The 21,853-nt window shown below is 46.3% G+C and overlaps 2 protein-coding genes across 3 annotated transcripts in view; one reads left to right on the forward strand and one right to left on the reverse strand.

The window, feature by feature from the left end:
- Nucleotides 1–9,187, reverse strand: part of SHOC2 (SHOC2 leucine rich repeat scaffold protein) — a 72,267-nt gene extending 63,080 nt beyond the window's left edge. Inside the window, exon 1 of one of the 2 annotated variants that reach the window (XM_065639251.1) lies at nt 9,142–9,187. The gene's annotated coding sequence lies outside the window, so the exon portion shown is untranslated. Of the gene's footprint in view, nt 1–8,325; nt 8,578–9,141 lie in introns of those variants that run through there. The other variant, XM_065639252.1, reaches the window with a different exon arrangement.
- Nucleotides 9,188–21,114: 11,927 nt separating this feature from the next.
- On the forward strand, nt 21,115–21,602 carry BBIP1 (BBSome interacting protein 1). Its single transcript, XM_065639176.1, has 2 exons — nt 21,115–21,223; nt 21,303–21,602. Exons 1-2 carry the CDS (start codon nt 21,178–21,180, stop codon nt 21,455–21,457), a joined length of 201 nt encoding a protein of 66 aa, XP_065495248.1. The 5' UTR covers nt 21,115–21,177; the 3' UTR covers nt 21,458–21,602.
- The last annotated feature ends 251 nt before the right edge of the window (nt 21,603–21,853 follow it).

Consider the following 21,853-nt stretch of genomic DNA (forward strand, 5'->3'; position numbering starts at 1 on the left):
TCAGTCTGCAGAAAAGGAGATGGAGAAGAGTCTACAGCTTCCTCACCAGGGGAGGACGAGGGCCAGGCACCGAACTCTTCTCTTTAGTGACCAGTGACAGAACACGAGGGAATGGCAAGAAGATGTGCCGGGGAAGTTTAGGTTGGACATTAGGAAAAGGTTCTTCACCCAGTGGGTGCTGGAGCACTGGAACAGGCTCCCCAGGGAGGTGTCACGGCCCCAAGCCTGACAGTGTTCAAGAAGAGACTGGACAACACCCTCAGACACACGGTGTGAACTGTGGGGTTGTCATATACAGGGACAGGAGTTGGATTCGATGATCCTTGTGGGTCCCTTCCAACTCAGGACACTCTACGATTCTATGATTTATTCTCCTCTCTTTCTCTTTTATTTTTACACAGCCTGATTTTGAGAAAAACATTTAGGTTTTCATTACCACAGGAGGGCAGGAGCATGTAATGCTGGTGCCGATTTCTTCTTAGCGAGAGGAGAACAAACAGTGGGAACCGGAATGGAGAAAGAGCCAAGTCAGACACCGGAGCGTGATGAAAATTCAGTCGTACCAACAGAGTTAAGTGCTTGTTAATGAAGGCGTATGCATCCCATCTGCTGGCTACAGAAGAGCTGGAATGGCTTCAAAAACATTCCAAGACAGACATACCATCAAACACTTGATGGGAACGCATGATCCCTACTCAGAAGTTTACCCCGCTGATTTCGGCAGGACCGAGTACACACAGACAGACACACACGGGCACCGGGGCTATAGGACACAAACCGTGTCCTTGTCACACATTAGCTGTCACTGCCCCTTGAGAACAGAAGTCCTTCCAGTGTCATTTGTTTATTCATTAATTCTGATTTCAGGAGAAAGTTCTGGCATGCACCCAACAGCTAATTGGTTCAATAAACAGCATCTCGGTTTAGAAGAAGAACATGAGACTACCGTGAGAGCATGCAACTGAAACCTCGGTGTCTGTTTGGGTATGACTTAGGGCTTCTCGAAAGAGCTGGATTGCAAAGACAAGACTATACAGTTTAAATGCAAGGAATAACAACCCACATTTCCCTGAAGATTTCTTATTGGGAAGAGAAGTTACTACTGTAAAAACGTGCCTAACAGTGACCTAAACCAGAGAAAATAAATTTATGGATGAGGTCATGGAAAAAAAATAAAATAAAATAAAAACACACAACAGGGTGTTGTATTTATTATGTGAATTACAACTCATGGCTATAATGTTTAAACTTTTGTTTCCTTCCTAACTAGGCCTGCCACACACAATATGCTATCAAGAAAGCTGCCAAACAATTGTTTGAATATTCCAAAAAGCAAATATGTAGCCCACCAGGAAAAACAAATACGATAGCCTGAAATCTGCCGTCACCTGCACACTGTCCAACTGTTCAAAAGAGATAGAGGGACTTGACAGAACAGAATTTGCTGCACAAAGACAGGTTCCCAGGTATCTTAATTCATGTTATTTACTAAGAAATTTCCCTTTTCCTGGAAAGAAATAATCCAAAATCTTAAATTCAATATAACTCATGTAAATGCCAGTATTACAAAATCCTCTTTAATAAGAAATATTTTAGGTTTTGCAAATACCGTATAGTAGCCATTAGATTTTAAAATCTGTTAGAAAAGTAATTGTCACAGATTTAGTATGTTAGGAATATTTGAACTGAGGCTTCATTTATCTCATTCATCTCTTCAATATGAAAATTGTGCAAATCACTTCAAATTATGCATATTTTATAGGATTTTTCTTGGCTTTAAACCCTTTGATTATACAATAATTCATCTACAAGAAACATTTTAAAAAGTCACGTGCTCTAACTGCCGTGTCAGAAGCAACAGCAAAACGGGTTTTCATGATAAGTCCTTCATATTCTGCTACAACCAGCGTTTTTCAGGACAATATAGATGGGTTTTCTGGTAGCCCTTCACTTCCTTGTTTAGGAGGTCACTTTTTTTTTTTGCACTATTTCTTTTTATAAAGATCTATTTCTGACTGCTGTGGACTTTTGTTTACATATTAAGCCACCTGATGCCTCCAGGAGCCATATAGTTTGCAAGTGAAGTCATTTTCTCTCCGCTCCACACAGCGACTTGGTGTAACTAAATGCTTCTAAACAGGACTTGGCATTTACAGAAATCTAAAGACTCTTCTCTGTGCGGTTATCCCTTAGAACTAAAAGAAATGCACGGTTCTGCTTTTCTGCAGTAGCTGACTCAAGGAGGAGGTGGAAGGGGAATATAAAAGAGTACAAAACTCTACCATCACAATTTCCAAAATCCATCTAATGAAGACAATAAGGATTATACAATTATTTCCTTGCCTTGAGGGTTGATTCGGGGCTTTTTGTTGAGGTAGCGGGGGAAGCACTGAGAGATTATAGGATTTTTTTTTTTTTTTATGAGGATGGAATCATCTCCAGTATTTTGCTGGACTAGGTATAAAATGATGGAAAAATAAGACTGAAGCTAAGAACCTGAACCCTTGCACGGCACTAAGAACTTTACTCAGCACCTGGCTGCACGGTATGTATGGCTTTAGCCAATTATCTGTAAATTTACTAGGACCTGTGCTATACAAGCTTTAAGTTTCAGTGACAGGCTGAATTGAATTGCTCTCTCATTCAAAAATAAAAATAAAAAAATCTATGTAACAGTTAAAACGGTTTTAAAAAAAAGAGTATTTTTTTGCTTTATGTATTTTGACATACAACATGAGAATTTCCTCCCAGGATAAATATAAATAAACACAATCAATCCTGTGATTTACAAACAGATTATAACCTAACTTTCAGCCTCAAAAAAATACAACAGTGTGAAATCCTATTATTCAGAAGACTGGACAGTTCACATACTACAAGTACACAGGTTACCACTCCTGCCAGTCACAAGAGAGCAGCCTCATTCCAAAGAGAGAGTAAAATCCCCTATTTGCCAGGATTTCAACGACTGGGACACAGATGAGAAAGGAAAAGCAAGAAGTCCGACTCCCCACGATCATTGCTGTACTTCAGCTATAAATAAGTATCAGGCCTTGGTCTTTTTGGCTGCCGGTCAAGTATGTCTTCATAAAAGTAATTAATATGTTTATTTTTCTTCCCAGTCAACACAACATGATAGACCAATGGATCATTCAGACCATTCAGACTGTCATGAATCACCTCTTCGACTTCTGATTTAATACTAGTTTCTATTAGGATGGAAACACCAAAAGCATAGATCTAAATACAATAGCAAATCCTAAAGTGGTTTTGCCATATTCTTTGAGGCACTAAACCAACATTATGTGTAACATCTAATGGATAATTAAAATCCAAGTATATGGAAAGTATAAATACACTACAGCTTAAGGTTCTCAGGTGTCAGGGCTTCAGGATTATTTTTATTCTTTCATTTAACATTATTTAACCTTGTATTTCCATGTCTATTGCTATAAATACTCTAAACTTCTAGTACACACAGGTTTTTGACAGGATGTGTGTGTATATATGTACTGTATAAATATATACATAAATATATATCAAATATATATTTAGACATATAAATATATATAAATATAAATACCTACCGTATTATAGTAATATGTATGTTGTTTGCAGCACTAAGCAGAATTCTTCACATTTAAGTGAATCATCAATCATCATGTAGAAGTTATAAGTACATTTATGGTTTCTCGCAATACTACCACTGCTTCAGGAAACTGTTTTCGTAACTTTAGTTCCAACAGAGTCATTCATTATATCATTAAACTGAACTACTACTGCCTAAATATGTGCAAACAAGTGAGAGAGTGACATCAGATATCTAAACCAAAATTGAACACTTGATTTACACATACATTTCTTGCTGCAGTTTTCACAAACTAAACTATGTAAGACAGAGCAAGCCTTAGGATCACAACTGATTAGCCAAAAATATAAATAATAGTTTAATATATTATCCTTCCTGAAATTTGACACAATACATTAATAACAAGGCTGTAGCTACAAGAAATTAATTCAAACCTGTAAAAGATGGCATTCTATGCTGATTTTTAAAAGCCTCTATGCATCTACAAATCACTAAGAGTCAAGGCAGTGATACTAATCCCTGTTCTGTTTAAGAACGTCATAAAGCAAACTTTTGACAGATAGGTGATGGCAATCTGCCACCACTACCCAAAAACAGTGTCTGCTTTCAGTCACATCACCGTATCAACACTTTCAAAGGAAATTCGGGGTACTTCTGGTAAAGTTAGTCACAAGTCATCGAATGTTTCAGCACTAAAACACTGGTGGCACAATATTTTGCATTCCTTATGCATAAAATATTCCCACAGACACCTATAGGATTTCTGGAAATAAATGCAAAACCAAGTCTCAAACAAACATGTTCTGCAACCCCAAATATAGTGATTTTAGAAATTGTTGGTGAAAAACTACCCAAGCTTTAATTTTTCTTCCTCCAAGTGCCTGCACCAACCTGTGGGCTCAATGGAGCGGGAGATTAGAACACGGATGTGTTAAAATTGCACCTCATCACAAACAGGCCTCACTTTTTAACACAGATGCACTTCAGGACCCCCCTCCAAAGCAACACCAACCCAAACAAGAAGCGTGTTACAGAAAGAACCTATTTTGAATCCCAGCAGTCAAAGCAGTGAGAGAGTGAACTGAGATGTGCTGCAATATTTATGAAGCCATTATAATGCAAATGCGTAAGGTATTAGAAAGGCTATTTGCATTGGTGCATAGCCCCTTCAGTCTGTGCACAATGACAACAGAAAGAACAATTAGGATGCGTGCGTAACAAAACCCCGCTGACTACAGGGTAGGCAGGTCCACTGAACTGGATACAATATCTACGGGATCATCAGGGCTCCATGGAAAGAGTGTCTGCTGGATCACTCCACACATCTTCCTCACAGGCAGAATAGGATACACTTTAGGACACAGAAGCCTGTAGAGGATTAGCATGGCAAGGGTAAGAGCAAGCTACAACCGATTTACTGCGAGCACCAGTCACGTGTTTCTCAAGATGAACAACCAGGCTGGGGCACAGCTCATCTCCCCAGGGCTGCAAAATCCTGACACCGCTGACAGACAAGCAGCAAACTTTCAACTATGCTAAAAAATAATAAATAAAAGAAACAGATACACACCTTCCTGTGGCAGAAAATACTCTCCAGCACTTTTTGTAACAAAAAGGGCAGCAAGCGTGCAAATTAGGTCTGTATGTGGATATACGACACTTTTGTAGAGAAGCAAACACATATGTTCGAGCCTTTCCTATTTTTTTCTGTGTCCACCTTAAGAGTAAAACAATGCTAAAAGAACCAAGTGTACAGGCATGCCAGATTGTTTTAAGAAGTTCTTCGACCATGCGTCCTAGTATTTATCTACACCAATTCACGGCCTCTTAACATATTCTCAGGCTGATCGGCATGTCTACAATCATACCAGAGGCCCTGTTCTCATGTGTTTCTCTTGTAGAGTAATACAGATAAAGTGTTTCTTAAACTGCAACGATTTTAAAAGTCTAAAATTAACTATGTGCTATAAAATTACTTTTTTTAAAGGAAATTATAAACACTGCATAGTTTCTGTACCAAGCATATCCATTACCTAGAGGTTAATGACAGAAAAATTCTTAGCAATTAAAATTCCCTTTTTACTCAGATACCACTGTTTTGCTATACTGAAAATGACTTTATTGAACCAATTTTCGTGTCGGAGGATGCCCAGATTTAATAGTACATTATGTGCATTTCACAACACAGTCAAGCCCAAGCAATGCAGCAAAAACAAGCAAATTAAGGTCAACGGCTAATTCCGCAAACATTACCTGCTTATTATACAACCTGTTACATTTTATCCCGGTACATTTTGTAACATAGCAAGACTACTGTATCAAACAGACCAGACTACATCAGCCAGTACAATTTTAATGTAAACAAGCGTTCTTTTTCTCTCTACAATCTAGTTACAACTGGCTGTTTAATCTGCACTGCTGTGTCCTCCCCAGCCCTCTCTTGCACACACACACACTAGAAAAAGAGAGACAGAAATATCTCCTGAGATGCAGTTGCACACAGTAAAAATAAACACAAGGTATTGCAATGACAGAGAGGAAAGCAAGCCTCGCTTCAATTAAGAGCATCCACAAAGCTGCCACACACACACACACAAAAAAAAAAAAAAGGAGCCTTTGGGTGGGAAATGCTGAAAGCCAAGCTGAGTGAGAGGGTAAGGAGACACCCGAAATGCCCCGTGGAGGAGAGCCGAGGTGAGGTGGGCACTGGATGAGCCGGCCGGAGCTGCAGTGGGCGAGGGGATGGGGCGAGCGCTGCCGTCCCCCCCTCCACACACACAAGTTTTCATCTTTCTTCAGACACGATGCTGCTGAAGAGAAACGGCTCCTTTTTAGCACCCAGCCAAATTCTCCTCGATGGTATTTCGGTAACATCTGAGATCTCTTAACGCGGTTTTGTTTCCTCATCATCATGCTAAGCCTTCCCAAGAGAGAGCCCTGTTATTTGCAGGGCTTCATCAGCCTTGACGAGAAGGGATCACAAAATGTGATCCTTCTCATTCGTAACAAACAGAAGATACTTTTGCAGCCTTAATTCAATTAACATGCCCGAGGAGCGTGCACACATGCAAGCACATACATCCACCTATTTCGCGGGTGCTGTACAGAGGTCGGCAGCAGCCGGCCTGCACGGTGACAAGCCAGGACTGTCACACACATGCCGCTTCAGCAGAAACATTCTTTTCTAGAAAGCCACAGCCAAGTAACAATCAATCCAAGGGTTTCCTAAAAGGCACACGAACAGCGATCTTCAGAGCAATTAATTTCTGTACATAGGCTAAGAGTGCAGGAACACAGCTGGAGAAAATATTCGTCGTCTGAAAGAATCCCTCCAATCGCACAGAATTCCTGGAGGAGAATATACCCGTCAGTGCGATTTAAGTGTCACCATAACAAAGGAACGCCCCTCCCAGCACCTCCTGCCTTACAGATATGTCACCCTGGGAAGGAAAAACTAGACTGGGAACAGCAGCTATTCGCAATCAGCACTGTTTATCAACCCTACCCTTGCCATCACCCCTAAGAAAAAATGTTGGGGATTGTTTAACATTTCTAGAAAGAGCAGAATAAAGGAATGTGGCAGAAGACAGCATCCTCTTTGAGGATGCCTCAGTATTCCTCAAAGGAAGGCTGTGGACACAAGAAAAGCTTTGTCTGGAATTATCTTTCTGTTCTACAAGATTATAGATAAAATTAATTTTGCCTGATGTACATGTTTTGCCTTACCACACATACAGACAACCTGATGGCTGACAAACATTAGCCTAAATTAAAAGGAATCCGGCTTTAAATTACTAAAATAATCTCCCATTTTACTCATCCACAGCAAAGAATAATTACACAGAAAAGTAAAACAGTCAAGCCCAAATAATTCAGCAGGAATTAAGAGGATAAGGGTGTTACTAAAATTAAAATATACGCACAACAGTGTAATAACAAATTCATAGGATACAGTAAATCTTTCCCAAAACCAGGCTAGGATTATATCAAGATCATCACACAGCATATGCCTGAAATATGGCTGTAAATAAGTGTGACTTAATTTGACCACCGCCTACTTTAAGCCCTTGACTTTATAAATAGAAGCATCCAATAATGACTAGTGATTAAAAAAACCCCAGTTTAGAAGGCAAAAAGAAGAAACAATAAGTAGAAAGGCAAACATGCAGACAAGAAACAGCAGAAAATTAAGACCCTGAGGTAATTACTAAAACCAGCTTAATTTCTATTTTGATAGTCCAAACAAACCCCAACTGAGTACCGCAGCAATGACAATACACACAATTACAACTCCTTGGTCATGAATATTCTGCCTCAAAAGTGCCTGCACATGTGCAGAACTGAATAAAATGCATGCTTCCATAGTCCCACCTCAGATACGTGAGTTACAAATTGCTATTGCTACTTCAGTACTTTGTAACTGTTTTCTCACACATTGCGACTTTCTATTCCATCTCCGTACCTGCTCGTAAATAAGCCGGTAGAGTTAAGCAGCAGCATAGTTTCACCAAACTTCAGTTCTGCTGAATTTCTGTACAGCCCATGCTCAGTTGCAATTTTAGTCAACGCACTCAGCCGTTCACCTCAGCTAAGGTTAGTGCCACTTTTTAACCTTTTCCTAGAGAAAGATACGTACAACTTGGTGTAAACACCTTCTACAGCCACAAATAGAGGCGGGAAGCTGTCACACCGCTTTCTCTGGGACGCCTCTCCGTTTTAAATACGGGGAAAATCACCTGGCTAGGCAGGAAGGTGACGGCTTTGGAAAGGAGGTTGTGCCTCCCCGGCTCCATCAGAGCTGCCACACCAAATCCACCGGGTGAAACAGGAAAGGAGCCTCACGCCTGCACGGGAGGGTGGGGGCCAGCCCTGGCACACAGCGGCAGATGTAATCATTACCCTGGACGCCGGTAATCATTACCCTGAGCGTCAGAGCCACCGCACACACGCGAAGCCTCTTAAATTTCTCTTCGCCAGCTCTCGGTACCGGCGGCTGGAGGGGAGGAGGAGAGGTGAGGCTGTAAAGCGGAGCTTCCTCCTTTCTTTCTCTGTTTTGTTGTTGTTGTGGCGGTGGCTGGTCGATGCCACCGCCCGGCAGCCCGGAGGCGCGGGGCAGCCCCGGCGGGACGATCGGCCACCGCCGCCCCTCCGCACGCAGCGGGCGGCCCCCGGCCCGGCCCGGCCCACCTGCCCCGGGCCCCGCGGCGGCCGGGCGGGGCTGCAGCCGCCGGGGCGGGCGGGCGCGCACACACACACACACACACACACACACACACACACACACACACACACACTCGCCGGGTGCCGGTGCGCGGAGCCCGGCCGGGCTGGGCTGCCCCGCCGCCGAACCCCCGCTGGGGCGGCACGGGGCGCTTCCCCCGCCCGGGTACCTGCCGCCCGGGCCCTCCCCGCCTTTGTGCCCGCGGCCTCCCGCCGCCGCCCCCGGCCCACCCCGCCCGCTGTCAGCCGCCGCCTCAGCGCGCCCCGCCGCCCCCGAGCCGAGCCCCGCCGCCCCCCGGCCCGCCGCGGGCCCCCGCCCGGCCGCCCCGTACCGTGCGGCTCCGCCATCCTCCCGCGGCGCGCTCGCCCCCCCTCCCCGCCCGCCCCTGCCGGCCACCGTCTGTGCGCACCGAGCCGTCACGGGACTCCCCGCCCACAGACCTCCCGCGGCACCACGGGGGCGGGGCCGCCGAGGCGCGGGGCCACCGACCGCTTCCGGGTTACGGCGCCGCCGCCATCTTGGCAGCGGGCGGAAGTGGCCCGGTTGCCCCTGGCGACGGCGAGGCGGCCGGACGGGCTGCAGCGGCCTGCCGGGGCGGGAGCGGCAGCACGGCGCGGTCAGACAGGGCTCCCCGCTGTCTCCGCGTCTTATCTCGGTGTCCCGTGAGCACCCCCCGCCCGGGGCCTGGCGGCTGCCGGGCACCTCACCGGGCAGCCGGGCCTGCGCTGCCTCGCACCGGAGCCCCCGCACGTCCCGGTGAAACCTTCGGGCACGTCACCGCTGCGACACGGAGGAGAAACTTGTCAGGATTTCCCCCAGTGAGGAGGGCAGGCGGCTTTTGGCAGCAGCTCATGAAAGTATTACAAATAGGAGCTGTTTTCCCACCAGGCCACTGTTTAACTGGAGAGTTTGCCCCCCAGGACAGACAGGATCCGAAATTCTCATATAAGGAGTTCATATCAAGTATCTCCTCTCACTGCTGTACGCGCATCACCCCGCTCCTGCCATGGGTCACCTGTACCAGCCGAGACGTGACAGAAAGCTGGCACCTCAGCACAGTCAAAACCATGAGTGAATTTGGGAGACCTTTCCTACATCAGCTGTGTGCTTTCCATCAGTTTTTTGCAAGTTTTGTCAACCATCGAGGCTCGTTTCAGCGAAACAAGGCTCCTGGCATTTGCTTATTTGGGTTCTGCCAGTTTCCTTTGTGTGAGTCTTTGGCAAACCAGACAGTTCAATGTGGTTATACGCTTTTTTACTGATAAACGCTGAACAGCATTAAAAGCAGAATTGGCTTTTTGGCATAGTGGGTCACAGGGCGGGAACCAGGTGTAATTTCCTAATGACCATATTTCTTACAAGGATTGGATGTTTATTTGTTGTTGTTACTCAATAAAACCTTCAGTGCAGACAGTGCACCAGTCCCCTACAAGACATGAAAATACACACTTTGCCCTGAAAAGCCTGGAGTCTGAAAGAATTTTTCCATGTGTAGCTTATTTGAACACACATATATAACTACATATTCTGTATTAAAGATCATAGTGTGTGTTCACCATGCACAGGGAGGATCTGAATGTTTTGTTGACTATGTACTTTACATTTCTCGGGCTCTTTGTGTACCCAGTTTCTTTAGCATTGGAGAACTATGTACAAAAGATACATGCTACGTGTACTCTTGTTCTGTTAGAGATCTTACTTCTATTTCTACTTGCTTCGCTTTCAAAAATATCATTAGAAATCTAAAAAAATGTTATTTTATACTCAGAAGAACTGGTTTGCTCTTTTCATGATGAAACATAAAACTGAAAAGCCGATATAAAGCAGAGCAGGACAATTGTCACTAGACAAGGAATCAGCCAAGAAATTTACACTGATAACTCCACCCTTCTGCTGCAACTCCTTAAATATGTCTTATGATATTAGACCAATATCACGGTAATACTTGTGCCAACGATCAGAACTAACAGACATTTTTGCAAAGGAAAAATTCATACATGCAAGATTTGTTTTTAATCTGCACAAATAGAGTAGTTAATTTTATACCCTCCTACTGGATGCTGGAGAGCTCAGCTCCAACCTACTCCCAGCCTCCATCAGCACTGTTTGTCCCCAAATCTTCATCAACACAGACCTGGCCCAGTGTAGAAGGTGAGTGTGAGAGTCACAATCCTTAGGAGTGTTAGTTAAGGGCCTCAGCATCAGGAAACTATGCTGACGAGCCTGTATTTCAAACATTGTGGTATTGCAACTGAGTACCTCTCCTTAAGATAGATCCACAGACAGTAAGTCAGAGGATCCTCAGACTCTCTTGCTGCAGAAAACCCATAGAAGTGTGTGAGGAGCATGAATTACTGCCATTCACACTGAAATGAACAGGAGGGGAAATATAATTAACGAGCATTTCATAACCTACATGCGTACAGGTTCTGAGTTAAGGTTTCACTGATGATTTCATCTGGACATTGCCTAACTTTTCAATGCTTGGCTTTGCAACTGTCATAACGTTCCTTTAACACCTGTAGCACTTCCTGCATTCCTGAGAAGGGCAACTGTCAGTGCAGGACCACGCAGCATTGCAGCACCTCCATGGGTCATCAGCCGTGCTGGTACCTTTGTGTGCCCAACGCAGACCTCTGCCACTCCAACTCAAAGAGAAACCGATAGCAACAGCGAATTGTTATCCTCCAACTGGACCAGCAGCGCAGGAGGATGATTGTTGGAATCTGGATTATTCAGTGGATTCATAAGACCGTTCCTAAGGCTATTTAGTATTTACATAGTTGTTTCAAGCAAGTTTCTACAAAGCAGTGTGATTTATTAGGAGATGCCTCTTACACAATGAACTACAATAAAGCAATTAATTAGTTAAGCTTGCTTAAGTTGACCACAAGATCAATTTAGCAACATCGGAATCATCCTTGACTGAATTCAGATACCCCTCATATAATAGCCCCACTTGCCTTTTTTTAATTTAGTGGCTGCCAGACTAATGAATTGGCCCTTTATCTCTTGGTCATGTGGCCTTTTCACTACCTCCTCCCAACTGTAAAATTTTTGTCGTCTAACTACAAGGAACCCACTCTCCTCCCCCTGGCAGGCAGCTGCCGCCGCCTCGTCCAAGGACACCCAATTCTGGTCATTTCTGTACCGTGGGCTGGGGCAGACAGCACAGGAGGCAAATTCTTTGCTGGCTGTTCCAAGGTGAAGGCCAAGCCCCAGGGAAGCTCTGTGCCTCTTGCAGCTCTGGAATTCAGGATGTCCCAGTGAGCGCAGCCCCTTGCGCCCCTCGCCACCCTTGTGCCCCTCTGCTCTGCGTGGGGCTGCCTCCCGCAGCTCTCCATGGTACCCCGCTCCCTTCCCTCTGCCTGACCTCCGCTTTCAGACATCCATCACCAGTTCCTTCCCCAGGCTGTCTCTCCTTTCTCAACCTCCAACAGAGCCTCCAACTTTGGTTCCTCACACCAGGTCCTAGTTCAGTCTCTTGTCTGGTTCTTCATCTCACTGCCAAGCCCCCGACTTTCCTGTCTCTTCCTTCTCATCTCCTCATACTGAGAAACTGAATTCTGCCATGTATTCTGTCCCTTTCCTGCTGCCAGTTCCTTGCCAGCCAGTCTCAGCATAAAACTCCTCTAAGTCCCAGTTCCACTTTCTTTGTGAACCTCAATTTCCTTCTATCACATCTTAAACCTCCAAATTCCCAGTCCTAGGTTTTCTCTTCCTCTCATCTACACCTCAATCTACCCAGACTGCCTTGTCCTACTCCTTTCCCTTCTCTTGAATCATCGGTTTGCCAGAGGTTTGGCTTCAGTCTCTTAGCGAAGGGTTGCAATGGGTTTAGTTGTTCTGGAGGAGATAAGCATGCTGTGAAGGCTGATGGGACAAGAAAGCCCATTTCAATTTGTGAGCATCATACCAATCCCAAAAATAGTGTATGCCTTCATCATTGCTTTTCTCTCTTCCCCTTGAATGTCACCTTGGCTCCACTGCCTTTATTATGAGCATGCAAAAACTGAGAAGGCTGGAAGAGTTGGAACAACTCAGGAGCTGAAGAGGAGAGAGGAAGGTGCTGGGCACCAAAACCGTGTCTGGAGGATTCACATAGACATTCAGAGCCCTTGTCAATGTCTAGAAGCCAATACTGCAACAGAGCAGCTGACAAGATCCATCGCGTTGAAAACAGAGACTGCCCCACAGAGCAAAAGCTTTTGCTTGGTGTGAGATGCTGTTGCAATACAAAGAAGGATACAAAGAAGGGGAACCTCAAAACGTGGTTCTCTTTTGGAGGACTACAGTACAGTAAGATGTTGCTATTTTTACTGTCTGTTCCTTTTATGTGTTCAGAGTCAGGTCTGCTTACTTGGCTGACAAGAAATTAGTTTTGCTTTTTCCTCCATTTGGTTCTACAAAGCAAGCATATGATAAAAGGACAGAGTTTGATTAAGGTACCTATGTTCTCAAAACCACGCAGTATGACTTAGGGTTGTAAAACAATCATGTAAAAAACCAATTCTGGTCCTGCCAGCTTCAACTTTCAACTCAGTAGCCACCTATCTATGTCTGTCAGGTTGTTTGCAATTTTTTAAACAGATTTCCTAGGTCTTGCAGGAGCTCCTCCAGGTGGAAAGACAGGACATACCAATGCTGAAACAGCACATCCAAAATGCCATGCATGAAATTATTTTCTTGTATTTACTTGCATGCATACAAACTTTTTCAAGTATGTGCTGTGTCCTAACTGCCCCAGAGCCAGCAGTTCTTCAGTTTATTTAGTACAAGGGAAAACTGCAAATCCAGCAGGCTATCAGGCAAGCTGATCTTCAGTTATACAAACAGAGTGTCGAGCAGTTCAAACAATTTATCTTTCAAAGTCAACACTACAAACAACAGAAACAAGCAAGTGCTTTTTCATTCACAACAGACAACTGCATTTTTTAGTGTAGATATTCTAGACAGGATAGTATAAGCTGTTAGAAACTCCTGCTTTACAGTGAAAGGGCAAATTAAAGGCTTCAGTTGTCTGTACTTTGAAAGGGGAGAAAGGCTGGAATGAAAAACTCAGTTAAACTGAAACAGATGCTGATTATTCCAACTCTGGTCATGCCATCCTTAAAGAAAACAACCTTTCTTGACTTCGTTTTGTTCTTCTAGTACTTGCAAATCTGTTTCTGACACCCCAGGGAAACTCGAAAGGACAAAGCAGGATCCAACAGGACATTCTGTGCTGTGGTGGACAAGCATCTCTTAGCTTGGCTCTGCAGCACCTGGATTTCAGCAGGCAGCGTGCCTACCAGGGACTAACCACGTTCAGGACTAGCATAATTCCCAAAACCAAGGGGCAAGAGGGGATGGGTATTCACAAAAGCTAGTTTAAATCTACAGAGGTTAAGCCCTCTCTGTAGTCAATAAGATAAGCCTGTGCTTAGGCACTCTGAATCATATTCTGAAGAAATCACTTTTTCCGTTGACCTCATGTGGACCCTGGGGAGTAGAGCTTTCCAAGGGAAAAGCCACTTCCTCCCCAGGAAAGTGCATTCAAGCCTAAGTGGCCGTGGGTTCACCAGCTGTCCTCATGTCACACGTTGCTGTTGGACTCCGGTGCTGCGCGAGAGGTGTAGCTCTGTGTGCCTGCAGGTGGTACGCGACATCTCCTACCGCTGTACCTGTTTCACTTGGCTCCCGTGTCAGCCTTCTAGAACTGGCTGGCATCGATAAGCTGGTACGGTGTGGCTTAGATTTCATTTACACTGCGTGTCATTTCATGCCTCCAAAGGCCCACGAAGATTAGTACCAGGCTGACTGGTGTGGCACGGTATGAAGAACTGCAAGTGTAGCCCAGGTTTTTGTCTGCTGAACTTCATGCAAGGGCATATCCTGCACCCGTTCTGCATAAAACAGGGAGCAGGCTTCCACTTCCCCGTGGTCCTCTCAGATCCTCCAGTCCTCACCAGCCACAACAGGGTAGCAGTGTAGCCTGTCCTTCAAAGAGATAGCCTGAAGATGACCAGTTCTGTACTATTATTGTTTTTAGCTGCTAAAGGTGTGAAGCCAAAGCAAAGAGGCTCCTGCAGTTGCCAAGAAAAGGGAAAGGTCTCTGGGAGTGGTGGCCCCAGGAAGGCAGAACAATTTTATTACGAGGGGGTTTTTTAAGATTACTGTAAACAATTCAACTGTGTCCTAAACGTGACTGGGAGTGGCGGCACATCCATGCTGAGCTGTGTAAAAAAGCCAGCTGCCCCATGGCCAGGCAAGTATCATTGCCAGCAGGTTAACCGAGGCCACAGGCAGAAGCAGTTTTACTCGGGATTACATCTTGCCATTGCTGCAAGCTCCACTGTCTGAAATGTGGGAAAAGGTGCAGATCAACAGAATAGGAGAGTCCCCAAGAAAAGAAACAAAGAAACCCTCATTCATATTCTCACAAAGATAAAAAAAAATTCTTTAAAAGTAATTTGTGAAGAGAAAATTGAGTTGGAATAAAATATTTGCCTGTTGGTCTTAATAGCTACAGCTCCGGTATCTATTTTCTCTCCCCCTTCCAGGCTGTCAGCAGGGATTGAGTGTTCTCCTGGAGCCAGGGATGGATTTCCTGAATGGTGACAAATAGCAGTGAAGCCTGAAGTCAATTTCACAGTGAAATCATTACATAAATTGCTCTTTCCTGCAGGAAAGAGATGGATGAAAAATAAAACAAATCAGAAAACAGTACGAAATGAGTAATCTTACAGTTCAGTTACGGGGAGCAAAAAGAACAACCCCAACAATGATGCCAGCTCAGTCAGGGAGCCAGGTGATACACAGAGTGCACCTGTGAAGGAAAGTTTCACTTGAGGATTTCTGAAAAAAAACCCTGAAAACTAGATCATTCAGGTGCAGAATGACCTTCCAAAAGGACATCAAGAAACTCCTTCTGCCCAGAGCCATGAAAGCTAGAGCAGAGTGAGTGCGAGCAACCCTAATATTTATTCTTATTGTGGTAGGAGCCTTGGTCTTGCTCCCGTGTGTGCAGTGCTGTACAAGAAGATTGTTCTGATTAAGAGACTGTAAACTAGCCGTAAGACCAGAAAAATGACACGCATTTGTCATAGACATGGGGAGCCTGAGGAACGAAAAGCAGTCAGTGTGCTGCCAAGTTTTTTTATAGGCCATACAGACAAGGAGAGCATTGGAGGGAGCTCCGAAAGATGATTTTTCCAACACACATTAATAAGGAGTTGGTTGGAAGGCTGAAAGTGCAGAGATGTTGGAAATGGTAACAAGTAGGCAGTGGAACTAGTAATCGCAAGCTGATCTCAGGAAAGAGCTGACATCCCAGTAGTACTCCGAACCAGATCAACAGGGACGAGCCAGGGAAAGACGGATCTTGAACACGAAGGCATTTGACACACAAGGAAAAAGCGAGTTAGTAGACAGAAAAGAAAGAAGTAACACAGACAGAGCGACGGGCTAAGAACAGTCCTGCATTGTGAGGACAAGGACTTGGTTATTCAAGAGTTTTTCTTTCCTCCTCTTGTTTCTCAGGGGAACAGCAGTGTTTCAAGGGAGAATAATACAATCGTTTGATTGTGTTAAGAGATTTATGGCCTGACTTTGCTGTGTGTTAAAATATTGGTTCTCTTTCTAACATACGCTTTACATATTGACATTATTTTTTCTGTATAGCAGACCGACTTCTGCACACAAAAGCTGGGACTTCACAGTGGGAACCAGTGATGCTGGGTAAATACAAAGTGACATTAAGTGAAGCGCAAGTCTCAGATTTTTTTCCACTCAATTAAATAAAGATAGCAAGAGAGACACTGAGCAGTGTGTGGTGGTGAGAAGCTGGAATAATTAAACAATAATATGACAGATGGTGCATTTACGGGCAATTACAGCATGTCTCTGCTGGCACTTTAAGGCACAAGGCCAAAGACTTAAGCGATTCAAACCACACAAGTAGAGCAGTAACCTCCTAGAAATGCCAGTTTAGAGCATCTGGCTTGGGAGCCCAGAGTGGGACTTAGACAGGGCAATGCGATAGGCAGGTCTCTGCACTTACTGGACGTTACTTCTAGGGATGGAGCAGGAAGAGCAGCCCATTAAAAAGCTGTTCCTCTGTTCCTTGGATAATACATTCCCAGGCACTTTCACGTATGTAGCAGTGAAAGACAAATCTTCACACTGAATAAGGACATCTGCTTCCTGCCTTGTGCGTACAGGTTGAGGATACCACTGCGTCAAACAATGACAGATTTAAAATAAGTATATTCAGAAAGCTCAACTAAAAGAAATCACTCATCTACTCCCAAAAACAAGGGCTGGGTTAAGCATCAAGCTACCAAGCTCCAGGCCCTGAAGGCATTTCTGATTCCCTGGGGGAGTCACATGAGACTTTCTGTTCCCCACCTTACCCCCCCCAGTAAACCCAAACCACCTTCCTCCTCCTCTCTCTGAAGAACATGAGCTCTGGATCCCATGGTACCACTCAGCACCTTAAGGGGACAATTGCATGAAATCTGCACGTCTATTTTTGAAAGCATCGGTATGCATTATTCAACACACGTCACAGTCATGCTGGTACACTACATTTCTGACCTCGTCAGCACATATAGAGGTAATACAAGCTCTAGATTTTTAGAAGAGAAGAAGAAGAAAAGAGAGAGAGATCTGCCTGGAAAGCAAACACAGATCAGGTGTTGTTAAAAGCTTCTTAAACTGTCAACAAAGTGTTTACTTAAACTGAGAACAAAAAATCACCTTCAAGATGGGTAATTCTCATGAAAGTGGCTTTATTTTTAAACACCTTATGTCTTGAGCTATATGATTATATGGGACTGTCAACCAGATTTTTGTTTTTAAAGTAAGGACTTGATTCCAGACTTTCTTGTCATACGGAAAAAATGGAAAACAGGAACTTGAACGGCTCAAAAGGCAGAATGAATATAAAAAGCATTTAAAGTGTAGAAAAATGGAAAACAAGCCTCAAAACAAATGGGACTGGCAACATTGCTTCACCTAAATGCTTTTTTCTTCTACTTAGTAGGAGATGTTTCTCAGAACTGAAAATAAGTGTTGTTTTGTATCTGCAGGGCTTTCAGCAAGGGGCTGCCACGTTATGAAACTCTCTGGATTCCAGCAATGCACATCTCTGCTGCCTGCTGCACTTGGAATATCTTGGGAAGAAGAGGAGGAAAACAAGTTTATCATTTATAAAATTATTGCTGGTTTTGTGGTTGTGAGGCTTTCTGCAGTCTACAAGAATAACTTGTTTGTGACATCAGTAAAATAAGGATACGCAACCTAGATCGTGTTGTCCTCTCCCTGGATACCACTCTCACGCTTTGTCAAATAACATCGAGTTTTATCCACAGGTCAAGTCTCAGGACTCTAGGAAGCTGGACACCACAGGGTCACAACTTGAGACCTGGGCGTTATTGTGCTGTGCTCAAGGACAGTCTTGCTCTGATTCTCCAGCCACATGGGGTGGCACCAAGACAGTGCACCAACTCAGCATCGTCACACTGCAAGTGCACGGTGCTTTTCCCAGATCAAAGGGTTTTGGCAAAGTATTTCAGCTTTCTAGCTATTTCTGGCAACTGGAAAGGCCCACGAGAGAAATGAGTGTATGTTCTAGTTTATGTTGACCCCAGAGGCAAAAAATGAGGTATAACTACATTTTTTTAGCAGAAGAACAGATTGGGTCCCTCATCTGTAATTGGAAAAGTCACATCTCCTCTTGTTGTTCCTCTTCCAACAAAACAAGGGGAATTAGGTCCTCCGTGCCACTCCTTCCCCTCCTCTCAGCTATGGCTAACACCACTCCGGCAAATACGTACTAAGCTTACTCAAAGCTAAACCCATTCCTGTTTTTAAGGCACTTCAAAAAGTACAATATTAAGCTGCAGACAATGCCCATGCCTATTTCTCCTCTCTTCCAATCCTGAAGGTGATACCTGTGTTTTTTCCTCAACGGAAAGAGGTGTCTTAAAAGCAAACTTACTAGAGATGGTTGAAAACAATCCCCACAATAACGCCTGTCCCAGTGCTATCAGCTTTCTAGAGAGGCTGCCAAGTTGGCATTTGATTAGCTAAGAAAATGGATTTAGCACGCAATGCCAGATTCCACTCCTCAGTCACTAAAATGCTCAAGTAATGAACTGAGTTGACCATTGTTTCTTATCACCAAGCAAACAAACCCCATTGGCAGGAAAACTGCATTTGGAAAGTGATTCCCTACATGACGGAGATGGGCTCTGGCTGCTATAAATGCCAGTCCTCACGTAATGCTGGACTCCAGGTGCTCATTGGCACTGTGAAGGACACCGTCAGAAAACCTAGCCTGCAATTTGATTTCAATGTCTTGCTTTCAGCTCATCTTCTGTTGCTCTGCAGGCTATATTTGTTACCACAGGAATAACTGTTGGTTTCACACTGCAAGGTTTTCAGTCGTAACTGGCTGTCTTTTACATTCAATTTTAGCCACAGCTAAGATGCTATCTGGATCAGTTTGGGTTTTTTTTTTAAACAAACACACAAGCAAACAAACTACTAAATGACTGATCTGCAAATTACATGTACGGTTTAAAATACCCTGGTCTTCAAGCATCCAGATTCTTCATTAATCAGTCCCTGGTCCTTTTCCCTTCCAATCGGTATGAAATACTAATTGGCACACGGACTAGCACACCAGACAAAGAGGCAGATTTTTGCATTGAAATCAGTGGGAACACTTCCGTGCACTTCAAAGGGTAGAGAAAGATGTCTCAAGCAAGCATGCCCATTTTATAGTCTCATCAATGTCCATTTTCTGCTCTGAAGGTGGAATATGTGAATCACACCAGAAACGAGCCCACTTCTGTGCTGCCCTGGACCAAGCCAGAAGTGTTATCTTAGGCCGACTCCACAACAGACAGGAGGCAGGAGAACCACACTCGGCCTCTGCAGGTTCTCTGCTGGCCTCCAACCCAACAAGCAGGCGAGATTCCACGTGAGGTGTGAGCAGGCTACCTGAGGGACTGTTGGTTTCCTTCTCTAGGTTGCCGTAGAGGAAAAAGGAAATAGCTCAGGAACAATGCAGACAGAGGCTTTAAATAACTATCGGAGAGGTGTCACTTACTGGAATCTGGAAGTGTTAGCACAGGTCTCCCAGCAAACCCAGGAGCACCTTGGATCCATAGCGACAGGTCCATGGCACGGTGCCTGAGCTAGCAGAGGGAAGCACACAGCCGGCCACGCCAATACAGAATGGAAAAGAATCTTTACCAGAAATAATTTTCTCCCTCATTTTCTGTTTCTCAGCACCACTTGTGATTCGTTTTATTCATCCACGGCCAGTCCTCGTGCGGTAGTACAGAGCAAGTTCTCAAATCTCAGAACAATTTAAGGCATCGTCACCACCTGCGGAGGCCAGGTTGGCAGGATTAGGTGCTTTAACCATCAATCCCCAAAGCAAAGGCCAACACAGACAACGTATGCAAGACACGCAGGCGAGCTCATTAGCAAAATCTGAAATTACAGCACATCCCGGCACGGGGGCGGCGCTGAGCGTCGCACAGGGACGCTCGGGTGGGTCTTTCCCGCCGCCCCGGGCTCGCACGGCGGCTTTGCCGGGGAAGCCGCTGCGAGCGGGGAGGATCCTCCCGAACACCAGCCGGGGAGGGACGAGGGGCCCGAGGGCGCACCGGCCGACCGGGTTTGGCGACACTTAAGCCCTGGGCGTTAGGAAAGACACCGGCTTTTGCTGCTGTTTACGCTTCAAACAGGATTCACATCGAAAAGGAAAATCAGAACGCGCCGCCGCAGCCAAGCCCGTCTGTTGGAGGGGGTCTGTTGCGGGTTTTATTTAAATAACAACGCAAATGAGAGCCCCAAATCCCGAGTTTCGCGGCAAGGAGGGGCGCGGCGCGGCGCGGCGGGGCGGGGACGCGGCAGCACGGCTCGAACGGCGCCGCCCCACTGCACAGCCCCGGTGCGGCGGGCGGGGACGCGGGCCCGGCCGGGCTGGGCTCTGCGCGCTCCCGCCAGCGCCAGCCGGGCAGCGGCGGCCCCGCCGAGCCCCTGGGCCAGCCGGGGCCCGCGTCCTGCCGCCCGCCCCGCGCCGGCTGGCGGGCAGCTGGGACGGCCGCTCCCGCCCCGCGAACTACAGTTCCCGGCGTGCACTGCGCCGCGCAAAGGACTACAGTTCCCACCGTGGCGTTGGCCGCTGTTCGCCCCGAAGGACTACGATTCCCAGCATGCACTGGGGTGCTGAAGCCGGGTGTGCGCGCCGTGCCGCGCAGTGCACGCTGGGAGCTGTAGTTTTGTTGGCGGAGGGCCTGCCTCCGCCCTCAGCGGCGCACGCCCGAGCGGGCGGTGCCAGGCCCGGTGCCGCCGTGCGGGAGCCGCCATGCAGGAGGGGAAGGACGCGTTCCGGGAGGTGCTGCCCAAACAAGGTACCGGCGGCGGCCTGGCCCCGGCAGCCGGTCCGGCCTGGCCCCGGCGCTCACACAAGGCGCTTCTCTCCCCTTGCAGGGCAGCTGTCGGTGGAGGACGCGGCCTCCATGGTGCTGTGCAAGCCCAAGGTGCTGCCGCTCAAGTCGGTGACGCTGGAGAAGCTGGAGAAGCTGCAGCGGGCGGCGCTGGAGGCGGCGCGGCCGCCCGAGGGGACACCGCCGCCCCGGCCCTAGCCCCGGGGCGGGACCGGCCTTGTGACGGAGCTGGCAGCCTAAAGACTGACCGAGAACCGGGGATGCTGCTGGGCTGGGGAGCGCGGCGGCGGGAGGCTCCTTTTTCCGGCGTTTTTCAGTAAAAGTTCCACTTGCTGATTTCAAAGCGACGTTTCTAAATTTGTCTTTAGGCTGGCCCAGGTAACGAAACCCCGGTAGACGCTGCTCCAGGGACAACGGGAGGAGGCGAGTTGCACCCCCAGAGTCTAATAACGGCCGGTGGGACCCCCGGAGCTGCAGCGCCGCTGTCCCGGGCACAGCGTGTGCCCGCCGGTCCCTGCACTGCCCAGCAGCCGCAGCCTGACCCCAAACCAGAACGCGAAGGAGCAGGAGGGCTGCACGGTGATGCTGTCAGTC

The sequence above is a fragment of the Caloenas nicobarica genome, chromosome 7 (genome assembly GCF_036013445.1).
Source record: "Caloenas nicobarica isolate bCalNic1 chromosome 7, bCalNic1.hap1, whole genome shotgun sequence".
Taxonomy (NCBI): Eukaryota; Metazoa; Chordata; class Aves; order Columbiformes; family Columbidae; genus Caloenas; species Caloenas nicobarica.

Excerpts from the sequence above, each read along its gene's own strand:
- BBIP1 (XM_065639176.1), top strand. The coding sequence starts at position 21,178 with ATGCAGGAGGGGAAGGACGCGTTCCGGGAGGTGCTGCCCAAACAAG. Across the intron at positions 21,224-21,302 it reads GGAGGTGCTGCCCAAACAAG|GGCAGCTGTCGGTGGAGGAC; the intron begins GTACCGGCGGCG and ends CTCCCCTTGCAG.